At 41.2% G+C, this 15247-nt stretch overlaps 1 protein-coding gene across 2 annotated transcripts in view; it reads left to right on the forward strand.

Moving 5' to 3' along the window:
* The window catches only part of LOC127806198 (probable E3 ubiquitin-protein ligase ARI8), a 104146-nt gene that overhangs the window by 76274 nt on the left and 12625 nt on the right, over positions 1–15247 (forward strand). Inside the window, exons 12-15 of one of the 2 annotated variants that reach the window (XM_052343330.1) lie at positions 3560–3631; positions 3698–3797; positions 3880–4006; positions 6244–6949. In XM_052343330.1, coding sequence (XP_052199290.1) covers positions 3560–3631; positions 3698–3797; positions 3880–4006; positions 6244–6517 — 573 coding nt within the window. In that variant the 3' untranslated portion in view covers positions 6518–6949. Of the gene's footprint in view, positions 1–3559; positions 3632–3697; positions 3798–3879; positions 4007–6243; positions 6950–15247 lie in introns of those variants that run through there. The other variant, XM_052343331.1, reaches the window with a different exon arrangement.

Raw genomic sequence — 15247 nt, forward strand, 5'->3', positions numbered from 1 at the left:
TTCTCAACTCTTGATAGGTGAGTGCAAGCAGCAATTTCGAGGAATCAAGGGATGGGTCATAACCGAGAGAGAAAAACACTCTCGATTTGAAATTGAGAAGTGAAGCGTAGGTCGGTTTCAGAATTCGTGCATTGTTGTGGCGAATTCCAATAGCACCAGAGGCGACGCGAACAAACTAGTGTTCGTGAGTAGGCGAAAGTCCGTCGAAGGGCAACATGGACCGCTAAGAGTTTTGCAACTAGAGCAGATGATGAGTGCGGAAGTTCCGAGATGATAGCGAGTCCGCTAGTGTTAACGCAAATGGCTAGGAGACTCGCTACCAGAGCAGAAGGCTGGTATGAGAGCTCCGTTGTAGTTGGCGACGCAGACGAGGAAGGTGTCGCAGCCATTATCAAAAGTGACCAGTGAGTAGGCAGACCCAGAGGAAGGATTCGAGGCGAGTCTAGCAGTCCGGGCGAAGGGATTGAACACCACCGATTGGAAATATCGCCCAATCGAGATTGGAAGGAGTCCCACTGACGAAGGTTCCTGAACTAGGAGATTTTGCAAGTCAGCAATGTCAGAACGAAAAGGATTGTAGGAAGCAATCCTAGACACAACAAATAATTGATTGAATAATTGAGTTGATCCAGTCGGGAGGCTGTGCTGGAGGTGACTTGGCCAATTGGTTTGATAGTGCCTTTGGTGACTTTTGGTTTGAAATTCAGAAAGTGTTGGTCGGAGATTGTGGACGAGTAGACAAGACGTCTCTGAAGGAAGGTTAGACGATTCATCAAAGCAGAAGAGCAACTTGATTTGCGATTGATTTTTCCGAGGCTGTTGCAGGTGCTGTTAGTAAGGTGAAGCAAAATATTCCAGCAAGTTCGATTGCCAATCATAATCGAAGGGGAGAAGTAACTCTAGCCTCGAAAGTTGCAGTTAGTTTTAACGGAAATTTCAGACAGCAATAGAAGGATGTACAGAACTCCTGCTCCTTAGTCTTTGAAGTATGCCTCAATTGAAGCAGAAGGATGCTGCATTTTTAGTGGGATATCCTGCCCATGAAGCCTTGGGAAGCAGTGCACACAAGAGATAGTCGGAGTCTTAATGGCAGCAAAAGAATGTTGCATTTTCAATTGGAAACAATAGGAATCATGAGCAATTTAGCTAGAAAAATTAGGCATGGGGAAAGTTGGATAATGAGTTTTGCCGAGTTGACAAGGAAACAAGCAGTGGGATACATGGAGCGTGCAAGGAATTCGGTCGTATGTTACATGAGCAGTTGCAAGAGTTTGCGATGATACTGACTAATAAGTATCACTACAGCTTTCTCGTTGAATTCTTCGATGATTATTGCGGGAGTTTAACCTAGAGGAATTTCTTAAATGGAGCAGCTGAAAGGGAAGTCAAGATAGCAGGAAACCGATTCACTGCTTGCCTCCAAGGTGGAGTGGAAGAAGTATACCAGTTTAGGCAAAATTGACAAGGAAGATACCAACTCGTTACCCCTGTTGGTTCATGCATGGGTTGAAGAATTTGGTGGTGTTCCGAATCAAAAGTTTGTGGGAAATGGAATAGCATTGGATCAGGAAAATCTAACTGAAGGACCATCAATCTACACAGATATTGGGGCTGGAATCCTTCCTTTGATTTTGGACCTATCGAAAGCTATAATTCTTTGGCTTGGGTTAAAATAGGTAGCGAGAAGGTGGAGATAGCACTAGTTGGAGGATACCTTACTACCAACATAAAAGGTTCTAGCACTGAACAATATGATGGTGTTGCTACCATTTCAGAAGGGGTACGCCAGATTACAGAAGGTGTGAACCCGTTGTCAGTGTTGAAGGTAACAGAGGTAACTAAAGCAGGGATTTTAGGGGAATGGGACACACTCGCTGAAAAGAGAGATGCTGATTTCTCTTTCAACCAAGGGAAATCTCTTACAAGTTATGACCCTGAAAGTAGTTCTCTCCATCAACAGCAAATTGAAAGTGGTGAGGAATTTTGGAAACCGGTTGTAGCTGGGGAAAAGTTAGGGGAGGTAGCTGAAGAAGTCATAGGTTTTACCGAAGGAAATGAAATTCCCGTTGCTGTGTTGGTTCTTTCTCTAGTTGGAAAATCCAAGTGCTTGTCTATTGCATTGACGGATGAACAGATGGCTGGTGAACTAGTTAGTCAACCCTCTGGGTTCAAAACAACCAACATAGAAGATGAGGAGAAGAGGGGAATATATGTGGTAACTGGTCGGATGTGTAGGGTTGCAGGTTTCAATTGCCACCTACGTTAGGGAGCGGCTAAATTCATTAAAGGCACTTGATGTGGACATATTGACAGGTTTTGGCATCATATTGGATCCTCAAACTATGGGTACCAACAATCTTGATTTGGTAACCATTGCAAACCCAAGGGAAATGATATGTTACTTCTTGGAGATAGATGCAAACTTGATTGCAATAATCATCATTTTTGTTCCAATTGATGAGAACCTAAGAATGAAGAAGAGACCTAGAAGGAGAAAGAAAGAAAGAATGATAAACCAGATAGAGAAGGTTGGGATTGGATGAAGAGTAATGGCTACTTGCTACAAGTTCTTGGGGACAAGAACTCTCTCAAGAAGGAGAGAATTGTCATGACCCTAGGAGCAATAAAGGGGTAATATGGTAATAGGCTTATAATAGTTGTTAGGAGATATTTTACAAGTTGTTAGGAGCACATGGGTGCTGTTAAGAATCAGTTAACAACTAGCTAAGGCCTATATAAAGGCTACCTGTAAGAGGTTGGAGACGTGTGTAATGAAATGAAAATTCTATCTTCCTAATTCTCTCTATCTCTCTCTCGTTTCTTCTCTAATTCTCCCTTCTTTTTCTGCTGATTTCTCGCCCTCCTTCAATTCTAACATTCTGATTTCTTCCCCCAATTCCAATCACAATCTTAGGTAACCCTAGGAATGTGACACTACCATCCTTTGGATGTAGTCTTACCTAGTCCATGTGTGCAGGTTGGTGTGCGTGGACCCACAGACTAGTTCACACAGCCTTGTATCGGTTGTCCTTTGAGAGACATGGGTCATGGATAGCACATGTTTCTCACCCCATACACAAAGGTACTTGGATTCTCTAATTTTGGTGACAAAAAGGTTTGTTGGACTGACAGAAATACTATCGCTTGTTAATCCAATTTGATTTCAAGTATTCCTAAATGATATTATCTAGTTCTATAATATTATAAGAGAGACATGCTTAGCCAGTATTCGAATCTTAGTTCATTTAACATGGATCTAAACTGCCATATATTGGTTGCTTTCCAGTTGATCCGCTGCCAACCATTTAAATATTGGCAGGCCCTGCTGATTACCACCTCATATTCCAATTTAAATAGCAGAAATCAAATAAATATGAAATGAAAAGTGAATAGTCAATTTGTCAATCAGGTCGAGAAAGTTGGAACCTGGGTCTTACCTTATGCTATTAATGTATTTTTTAATGGTTTTACCATAGACATCAGATTTTAATGTCCCTAGTTCAAAAAATAAAAAAAATAAAAATAAAAAAGGGTTGATTAATCATCTTTTGTTTTGCAGCTTGAGCAGCTAAGTGACAAACAGCGCCAGCCTGAATCACAGCTCAAGTTCATAATAGAGGCCTGGCTACAGGTATATTATTTCTATTTCGTTTTACTGGCAGATGCCACTCTGTCATTGCATTAATTGTATTTGCAGATAGTTGAATGTAGGCGGGTGCTAAAGTGGACATATGCTTATGGATATTATTTGCCTGAGCATGAACATGCCAAGAAGCAGTTTTTTGAGTACTTGCAAGGTATTTCATTTCCTCCATTGAAAAAGCAGGCTTGTGGTTTTATTTGCTTTATTTTAAGATGCATGTGTATGATGCCCCTCAGGCGAGGCTGAATCTGGGTTGCAGCGCCTTCATCACTGTGCAGAGAAGGAACTGCAAGTTTACCTCAGTGAAGAGGAACCATCCACAAACTTCAATGCATTCCGTACAAAGTTAGCAGGACTGACCAGGTATTTCTACTCAATTATTTCTTTCACGGTATAAGCTCACTCCATGCTCCAAGTTACAGTTAAATTAGGATGCCATGTGGACAGCATGACGGTGAATTTGTCCCTTAGCAGTTTGAGAATATACAAGTTTTTTCCCCCTTTCATTAAGCAGCTATCTCTGTCATTGTTTGTTGATTGTTAATACTGATTAAAGAATTGCAGTACTTTCCACATGGTTAATCAATAAAGTAATTAGATATCATTGTACTGTATTTTGCTAATGTAAACAACAATAACAATCACAAGCCTTAATCCCACTAGGTGGGGTTGGATTATAGTCCTTGAACCATCTTTATCCATGGACAAATCCTTTGAAATAACCTACATCATGTTTTAAGGGTTTCCTGCCATGTTTCTTTTATTGGTCCTTCTCTCCCTCGTTTGCTAACTTCCTCCATTTTATTCAGTCACCTTACAAGTCATCAGTTGATTTTCTCACATATCCAACTTATCTTAATCATTACTCTTGCATCTTATCTTCAATAGGCACCAGTCCACCTTATTACGTGTGATCTTATTTCTTTTTTTGTCTTTTTCTAATATGGCCCCACATCCTTAATCATTACATTCTACATATTCAATTTTTGACCTATTTATTTTAAAACTTATGGGTTCTATGGAGAAACTCCATAATTCATGTTTATTATTCATGTCTTCTTTTGTCTCATCCACCAATATCATCATCTACAAATAGCATGCACCAAGGTGCTTCTTCTTGGATGTGCTTTGTGCATTCATCCCGTAAACAAGAAAGAGGTAAGAGCTGAATGTGAATCCTTGATGTAATCAAATTGTAAGTGGTCAAGGGTCAATTTTACCTCCATAAGTCCTAAGACACATTTCTATTTGATGATACGCAGGGGTGGATCTACATGTGAAGCCTAGGGCAGCCCACAATTAAAATTAATTTTTTAATATAAAAATTATTTTTTAATAATAAATTAGTCCCAAAAAAAATTACAGCCCATCCTAAAATTTGTGATGTACAGTTCTACATCTCAAAAAAAAATTTCAGCCACTACATAAATTTCTAGATCCGCCCCTAATGATAGCTATCTTTAATAGCATATATATATATATATATCTTTAATAGCCTATATATAAGCAATCCTAACTCCATTCTTCTCTAACAAATTCCACAAGACTTATGTAGATATTCTGTCATATGCTTTTTCATGTCTATAATATATAATGATCACAAGCCTTAATCCCATTAGGTGGGGTTCACTATATGAATAATGAATCTAGATCTCTAGTGTCTAAATTCATGATGTTTGATCTGACAACTTTAAATCTTATGTTTATATAGTTTTATTATTAAGGTGTATAAAAATAATCTCTGCTAATCACAGAAAGCACAATACTGATTCAACATTAAATCTTAAAATTATATTATAATTCTTCTTTAGGATTTTTAAACACCAATTACATTGAGCACTCATAAGAGAAAGAATGGCTAAATTTATAAATAAATAGGCATATGCCAACATCCAACTTTCAAGTAAACCCATCTGCTATCATTTACCATAAATTAGACCTGATGATGTGTTAACGAGTACTTTGGTGTGCCCCATGAATCATAATGGCCCGCCCAAAACAATTTTTGGGGCTGTCTTCCGTCTATGTGTTGGATGCATAATGGATATGGATGCAATACCCATTTGGAGGTCTCCATGCTTCATGGGAAAGACCAAACAACTTTTGATGCTTCACAAATCTTGTGGCTTAAATGCACTCCAAAGAATACCTCTGTGTTTGCAGAGGCAAAGGGATTCATTCCAGCTAATGATTTATTGGGAAAAAATGAGAGTGAAATCCAACTTTTTCCTACTCATTCCACAAGAATTACTGAGGACGAAAGTGCATGGCCATCGCTCTACATGTACAAATTTTGGATATGGTGTAAACCGTTATACTCACTTTTGTTCTGGCTGAAACATCAGCTAGGATTGGTTTTGGAGGCCATAGCAATCAACTATGTTCCCTACCATCTGCTTATCGGATAATTGCAGGCAACCTGCTTCTGTTGTATTCTTTTCTGGTGGGTTTTTCTTGTATTTGAGCTACTATTTTGGAAAAGAGAGAAACTGTCAGAATTCATTAAAATGTGGATTTAATTCTCAAAAGTACAGTTTGCGTGAATGCTCGCAAAATCAGTAGCTGTCTTATTTGATGATAGCTTAATTGAATCATTACAGTGTGACAAAGAACCATTTTGAGAATCTTGTTCGAGCTTTAGAGAATGGTCTGTCAGATGTTGATTGTGGTGGGGCATGCAGCCTCCCTGCCAGCTCCAAGAACTTGGGGCGTTGGAGCAGCAAGGGGAGAAGTAGTAGGGGCAAGGGAATTGCATCCAGATCAAGCAGTTCTTCCAGAAATCCTGATGACTCGGGGCATTGGTCTTGTGAATATTGCACTTATGCCAATGTGAAATCGGTTACGGTTTGTCAAATGTGCATGCAACACCGTTGAGCCCAGTTCTGAAAGGGTCAGTTAATGGAGAGAAGAAATTCATTTCTTCAGTTGGCTCCAAGGAGCCATGAATCCATGAAAGGAGGAAGAGAAAATTTTATCCGAATGCACTTGTTGCAGACTCTTGCCTTGATCATATCAACAACAACTGTGGCGACCACATCATATGTGGATTTTCCACTCATTTTCAAGATGCTGTTGTATCAAATAGATTTTGTACCAAAGCATATATGAAGCTTACATGTCTCCTCTTATGTTCACTATCAATTCTCTTTTCCACAAGTTTCCTGTTATTATTCTTGTAATAAACAACACTGAGCTAGAACTTACACACACAACCACTGCATGCTTCTTCCTAGCTTGCACGCCCACATAAAGACGACATAATAATACATTTACTTTGATGCCCTGCTCAGATTACACTACTCCTTTGTTGGGATGGGAGAGAGATGCTTGCAAATGTTACTGCTTAAAAAGATTATACAAGGATTTTGATAGGAACCCAATTGAATTCCAAAAAACAATCCACTATCAATAGTTCCAATTCCTTACAGCAGCAAAACAAGAATGAAATAGGGCATTCGAGAGGCCCTAACTCTCCCAAATCACTATCAAAATTCAGCTACCTCACTCTCCCTCCTTCCTTCCTACTTATACCACTCTCGAACCCCACTCTAACTGAATTCCCTATTCACATGCTGATTATTCCCTCAGCAGTGTGAATTACAACTCTACCTTCATGCGCACATGCTGGTTGTTACACTTGCATGTGCGGACCACCCCCTACTCCCATCTTCATGCCTTCGGCTGCTTGTTGCGTCTTTGATAGGTTCGGTGCACTGGCGGCCTATCATTACTCCCCTCCCGGACTTTCACCTTGTCTTCAAGGTGAAAAGCTGGAAACTGTTGCTGAATCATGTTGTAGGGCTCCCAAGTTGCCTCTAACGGTGGTAAGCCTTTCCACTAGATCAAGATATCTAGCTCGCGTAAGTTAGAACCCTTCCCAGGCTGAACTCCCAACACTGCCTCTGGCTCAACCTTCAGTTCTAAGTCAGCCTGCAGCTGGAGGGGAATTTGCACCCTTGCGCCCACCTCACCCTTGGCCTCTCTCAACTGGGACACATGGAAAATCGGGTGGACATGGCAGTGGGCTGGTAGTTTAAGTTTATAAGCCATCGGTCCCATCTTCTGTTCAATTTCAAATGGCCCATAGTACCTAGGAGCCAGCTTCTCGTTAGGGCAGACAGCTAGGGACTTCCTTATATACGGCCTTAGTTTCAAGTGGACAAAGTCACCAACCATAAACTGCACATCCCGTCTTCTCCGGTCAGCCCCCCTCTTCATGATCGCTTGAGCGCGTACCAGTTGGTCTTTGAGCTCTTCCAATGCTAAATCTCGCTCCAACAGTTGTTGTTTTACTGTAAATACCTGCGTTGAGCCCTTGTCAAACCTGATCAAGGTTGGTGGTTCCCTCCCATAATCAGCTTGGAAGGGAGTAACCTTTGAAGCAGTGTGGTATGATGTGTTATACGACAATTCAGCCCATGTCAGCCACACATACCACCCCATAGGTCTTGTTGATGCAAAACAGCGCAAGTATGTCTCTAGGGTCCGGTTGAGGACCTCCGTTTGCCCGTTCGTTTGCGGGTGGTAGGCCGTACTACGATTGAGCTTAGTACCTTGAAGTCGAAACAACTCCTCCAAAAAACGGCTCATAAACACCTTGTCTTGATCCGAAACAATAGTCCGAGGCATACCGTGCAACCGCACTACTTCTTTTACGAAAATACCAGCTACTACTCCTGCTGTAAATAGGTGTTTGAGACCAATAAAGTGGCCATATTTGCTGAGTCTATCTACAACTACAAGTATAGAATTCATATGGCCTGATCTCGATAACCCCTCAATAAAATCCATAGCTATATCATCCCAAATCTGGTCAGGAACCGGAAGAGGCTGTAAAAGACCCCCTGGCGTTAAAGCCTCATACTTATGTTGCTGGCAAATGTGACACTTTCCCACATGGTGGCGTATGTCCCGCTTCATACCAACCTAGTAAACATTCGCTACAATTCGTTTATATGTCTTTAGGAACTCGGAATGACCTCCTACACTGCCATCATGACCCTCATGGAGCACCAAAGGAATTAGGGAAGAACCCTTAGGCAGGAACAACCGCCATTTATAAAGGAGCTAGTCACCCACCAGCTGAAAATCTGAGTTGTAAGCCGGATCCGCTCGTAACTTTCGTATGATGTCTTGTAAATAAGCATCTTTTGCCACCTCTTGGACTAGCTGATCGAGTTGCACCACCTTTGGAATCGTTAGTGCGAACAGAGCTGCTGGTTGATTAATTCTCGAAAGGCTATCTGCAGCCTTGTTTTCCAACCCCGATCGGTAGTGTATCTCAAAATGAAAGCCCATCAGTTTCAACATCCACTTTTGATAATCCGAGCTCACCATTCGCTGCTCAAACAAAAACTTCAAGCTTTTTTGGTCTGTCCTTACTATGAACTTCCTTCCCCAGAGATAATGTCTCCATTTCTGGACTGCAAACACCATGGCCATCAGCTCCCTTTCGTAAATCGATTTTTTCCTCTCCGATGGTTTAAGAGCATGGTTGTAGTACGCAATCGGTCTAAGATTCTACATCAACACCACCCCTAACCCATGCCCTGAAGCATCGGACTCAATTATGAAGGGCTGATCGAAGTCTGGTAGTGCGAGAACCAGCAGCGACACCATTGCTGTTTTGAGCTGCTGGAATGCTCGTTCAGCCTCTCCATCACAACAAAAATTGTTCTTCTTTAGTTTCTCGGTGAGGGGCCATGCCAACTTGTCATAATCCTTTACAAATCTTCTATAGTACCCCGTAAGACCGAGGAATCCACGCAATTCCTTCAAGGTAGTAGGCGCAGGCCAGTCCAACATGGCTTGCACCTTGCAACGATCAGCCGACACACCTTGCTGGGAGATGATATGGCCCAGATATTCAACCTCCAACTGCCCAAAGGAACATTTCTTCTTGTTGGCATACAACTGATTTGCAGCTAGCACCTTTAGCACACAATGCAAGTGTTGCAAATGTTGGTCAAAATTTTGGCTATAAATTAAAATATCATCAAAAAATACCAACACAAACCGACGCAAATACTCCCTGAATACATCATTCATTAAAGATTAGAAGGTGGCCGGGGCATTTGTCAATCTGAAAGGCATGATGAGGAATTCATAGTGGCCCTCATGTGTTCGAAATGTGGTCTTTGGTTCGTCTCCAGCCTTGACTCGAATCTGGTGGTAACCAGATTTGAGATCCAATTTTGAAAAAACCTTCGTGCCCCAGCAATTCATCGATGACTAGAATAAGAAACTTGTCCGGAACTGTTACCTTGTTGAGAGCCTAGTAATCTACACACAACCTCCATCCCTCATTCTTCTTTTTAACGAGCAACACTGGGCTAGAAAAAGGGCTAACACTTGGTTTAATAATACCAGCTGCCAACATCTCACGTACCATCTTTTCAATCTCATTCTTTTGAAGATACGAGTAGCGGTAAGGTCGAACACTAACCAGGGAAGTGTCGGGTAGGAGATTGATGGCATGATCTTTATTTCTGGTAGGTGGCAGTCTCTCCGGGTTGGAAAAAACTCCTTCAAACTCAGCCAATAATTCCTCCAAGCTTCGGGGCAGTCCCACCTACAGTTCATTGCATTCGGCAGCCACCTCTCCAATTTCCAACAGCACTCCTTCCCCATTCTCTTTAAACGCCTTCATCATAGCTTTTAGGGAGACTAATGTCTTACTTAAGCTAGGATCACCCTGCAATGTCACTGCCATTCCCCCCACTGGAAACTTCATGGTCAGATTCCTCCAATCCACACTCATCTTCCCCACCGAAGCCAGCCATTTCATGCCAAGAATGACATCAGAACTTCCTAACTCAAGGGGAAGAAAATCTTCCACTATCTGCAGGTTATCCAGTGTCAGTTTCACCTCCTTGCAAACTCTTGCTCCCTGTACAGCCATCCTAGTTCCCATTATCACCCCATACCTAGCCGTCTCTGTTTTCGGCAAACTCAAGCATTGCACCAATTCGGATGCGATGAAGTTGTAAGTTACACCGCCATCCACCAGAACGACCACCGGCTGCCCTTCTATGAGTCCCCTTAGCTTCATCGTTTGAGGTGTAGTTAATCCCACCACCGAATTCATGGATAATTCAATCACCTCTCCCCCATATCCCAACCCTTCATCGCCCCCCTACACTGCTTCTTCTGTCGCAGCCTCGCCTATTTCTTCGTCATAGATCATCAACACTTGGAGCTCTTTGTTCTTGCACCAATGGCCAATCGAGTATTTCTCATCGCAGCGGAAGAAAATGCCCTTCTCCCGCCTTGCCTTTCACTCAGCCTCACTAAGCTTCTTGAAAGGAAAGTTGCCCCCATTACCAGCGGGGTGAATCCTAGGGCCTGGCTGATTTACAGACTTTTGGGAGGAACCCAAACTTTTTGCTGGAACTGGTGACATCCGACTTGCGATCGCGGTTGCGTGGAATACCCGCTCCTGGTTGGTTCGGTTGCCCGATGGCAATTCTAAAGAGCTACGTTCTTGTCCTCAATGTTCTGGGCCACGACCATAATTCGATCGAGCCCCCGCGGTTGTAACACCCTGATCTCAGCTCTTATCTCTGGGTTGAGGCCGTTGAGGAATTGGCCTTCCAAAAATGCCTCAGGAACATCAGGCACTGCTGCGATCATGGTCTCAAACTTCAAGCGATACTCCTTCACCGACCCCTCATGCTGAAGAGCCAAGAAACGCTCCTCTAGCGACCCCTCCTAAGTGGGGCGAAACTGGCCCATAATTCCTTGCTTCAGGCCTTTCCAGTTCTGAATTGCTCTTCACCTTGTCTCCCATTGGAACCAAGACAATGCTGCTGTTTCGAAACACAGGGTTGCGGATTCTATCTTATCCTCATCCATTAGTTGGTTGACAGCAAAATACCTTTCAGTTCGAAAGATCCACTCATCCGGATTTTCTCCTTAAAAAATGGGCATCTCCAGTCGTCTCCCTCGTAAGTCCGACCGGTACCCGCCCCCGATACCCCCCTCCGAGTCACAACCCCCCACCACCCCAGGGTTTACTTCGGAATCCATGGTGAATTCCGAAGGTCCTTGTCGCTCCTTGGACTTGTTCTTTCTCTCCCGCTCTAGTTCATCCCACTTCGTTCGCATGAAAGCGAATTGTCCAAGCATCACTGCTACATTGCGCTCCACCGTCTGGACATTCCCTCTAATATCTTCGACTCCCCTTTGTACGCCTTCCATCTTCGACTCCAACTCACCAACTCTCTCAATCAAGTTCACCATCAGGTTCGGAATGGCTCTGATACCAAATTGATAGGAACCCGATTGAATTCCAAAAAATAATCCACTATTAATAGTTCCAATTCCTTACAGCAGCAAAACAAAAATGAAACAGGGCATTCGAGAGGCCCTAACTCTCCCAAATCACTATCAAAATTCAGCTACCTCACTTTCCCTCCTCCCCTCCTACTTATACCACTCCCGGACCCCACTCTAATTGAATTCCCCATTCACATGCTGATTATTCCCTTAGCAGTGTGAATTACAACTCTACCCCCAGGCATACATGCTGGTTGTTACACCTGCATGTGCAGACCGCCCCTTACTCCCATCTTCATGCATTCGGTTGCTTGTTGCGTCTTTGATAAGTTCGGTGCATCGACGGCCTATCAGATTTCCGTTTGAAGATTGCTTGCTTCTTCGTCAAAATCAGGAAGCATGCGCAATTGCAACCCATGTCCAGCAAATTGAGCCTCATATCTCAATGCATGGTTGGAAGAGGCAATATTCTAGAAAAATAGCTTTGCAACTTCAAAAGTACTTAAAAATTTCAAGAATAACCCCCCGTGACTTAAAATGAAATCTTGTGTTCTTAAGAAATATTTATTTATGAAGCATTGATAATAAGGTCACATAAAATATATGTTATATATTTTACTTTTGGAATGTATAATATACAATATATTAAATATATTATATATGAATATATATATTATTGTATATAATAATACACATTATGTATGTATAATTATATAATGTGTTATGTATTTTTATTTATATTATATATAAATAATAATATATTATGTATTCTATTTTTTATATAATATATGATATTACATTAGTATATAGTATTACATATAACAAAATATATATTATATACTAAAATAAAGTAGCATATTTAAAGTTTTAATGAAGTTGTATAATATTAGTTTTTTTAGCAATAAATCTAAAAGGGCAATTTTGTCTCAAAAATTTGAGGTCACTTTTCTGAAATTAAACTTTTTACCACCAATCTTGGCAAGGAGCAAGGACATGTTCGCATAAAATATGGAAAAGTGTTTCTCATAATAAATTAAGTCACTTTTTTAGAAATATGACATACTAAATATAGGATTTTAATTGGTAGGAATCATATTTTTGTAAAAGTAACTCACTTTATTTACATAAAATGAAAAAGGGCAATTTTGTCTAAAAAATTTGAGGTCACTTTCCCAACACTTGGGAAATTAACTTTTTACCACCTATCTTGGTAAGGTTCACATTCCCATAAAATATAAAAAAGTGTTTTCCATGATAAATTAAGTCACTTTCTTAGAAATATAACATACTAAATATAGGATTTTAATTGGTAGAAATCATATTTATGTAAAAGTAACTCATTTTATTTATATAAAATGCCACAAGATTTTGGTTAAGGACTCACTTTTTTGTAGTGTCCTGTTTTGTTGTTGAATAATCGTCTTCATATACAAAGGACGATGAGTCAAAGATCTGAAGACTAGCATTTTTTATTTTTATTTTTAGAATCTATATTATGAGTCTTTTTATGGATGAAAGGACAAGTATAATATTATTTTCATAAAAGTTTTCCAAATTATACTAAGATAAAAGTATTTTCAAATCTAATACTCCCATTTCTAACTAGTTATTGAAGCGTATCACAAAATGTGTTTGAGGTTTCTCCACATGAGAGACTACCTAAGTGAAAAATTGTTAAGAAAACCACGTTGCAATTAGTACATATGCCCATGTGTACCCCAAGGATTCGGACTATAACCCCCTATGGCATGAGATCAACTATAATGGCCTTGGGATCACCCAATCATTAGATGCTTTTGGCTCACATGATGCGTCGGGCTCGGGCGGGGGGGAGGTAGTAGTCATAGTAAAGATGATGGGTAAATCATATCCAAGCCCGAGCGTCTCGTTTGAGTTGTGACGTGGCACTGACGTAGCGTTGATGTAATAAGTAATAAAAATCACATGTTGATTGTATGATAACAACAAATAAAAATCTACCATGTGTCACTAATCCAAATCCCCAATGCGCCAACTCTTCATCTTGCTTTTGAATAGCACCGGAAGTGGCAACCAAATGCAAAAAGTGTTCCTTCAACCCAACCATCTAGGCTTTTTCAACTCTAACCTTGATCGGTGGCAAGTTCGTCATTGAAGAAGTGGAAGAGCTCGATCCAAACGATGAATTGGTGTCCATGACCTCCTGGCCATTTTTCACTCTCTTCTTGGCGTTGGCGAGTTCATTCTAGGCAACCACGTCTCTATTATCAAGCTCCAGCAGGCTTTCAATGGCAGTTGAGTTGAAGAGCCTTTTGGGAATTAGGGAAGCGCCATTCAGCGTGAGTGAACTTTCGATCGTTGACATAGAGGTGTTGGTGGCTGGGCTGAAGGCGAACAACGATGGCGGCTGCAATGATGGCGGGTGTGATGACCACTAGTGTAACACCCCGCCTTGCACGGGCGTGTCACTATAAGGGAATCTCCGGGAATTCTTTTTTTTTTTTTTTTTCAAGTCCATCACGCGCGGTGCTAAGAGAACAATCTTCACATGTAGATAAAACACCAGACACATATGATGACTTGCGCCCGCGGTGATTTCAAGAACAATCTTCACATGCAGATAGAATCTCGAGAACCCTAGCCTTGCCCATTTAACTAATCAAGACCAAAAATCTTAAAAAACTAAACGAGACATATTATAACGCAGTGGATACATTAACATCAAACACCGTGGTTCTTACATAGTATCTCCATAACAAAATATGTAATACAGTCTACCAAATGATAACATCTCCATCATACAACTGTTCATACATATACCAAAATAAATACTAACGCCTCCGAAGTGAATACAATGACTGACAAACAAAGCATCATTGACTCTCAACTGGCCATGTCCTCGTCCTCGCCCTCGCAACAGTCCCTGGCTGGAACATTGAATGTTCTAGGGGTATAACCCAGGTTAGATGATAAAACATCTAAGTGATGGTATGAAACAGTTTATTGAATGCATGAAAGAAATACGAGTATGGCACAACAAAACAACGACAAAGTACAACACGTTTAACTTGAGAAATCTCCCTAACATACTCAAGCTCCTGTGGAAAATCCATTCCACACACCGTTGGGGTTCACCTTTTCGCGACATACTTAATCCTCGGGTGCCCTACTGTGTCACACGTTCAACTGGATTAATCCTGTGTTATTCCCAAGTAGACCCCATCCCGTCCCCTATGGACATAACAATGACACAAAAAATCAATGCCCCGATGCTATGAAAATTCACATGCCGTGCACCGACTCATTTATAAGTAAAAAAAGAAAAAAATAGTTGATGCAATATACCAC

Source organism: Diospyros lotus, chromosome 7 (assembly GCF_014633365.1).
Source record: "Diospyros lotus cultivar Yz01 chromosome 7, ASM1463336v1, whole genome shotgun sequence".
Classification (NCBI taxonomy): domain Eukaryota; kingdom Viridiplantae; phylum Streptophyta; class Magnoliopsida; order Ericales; family Ebenaceae; genus Diospyros; species Diospyros lotus.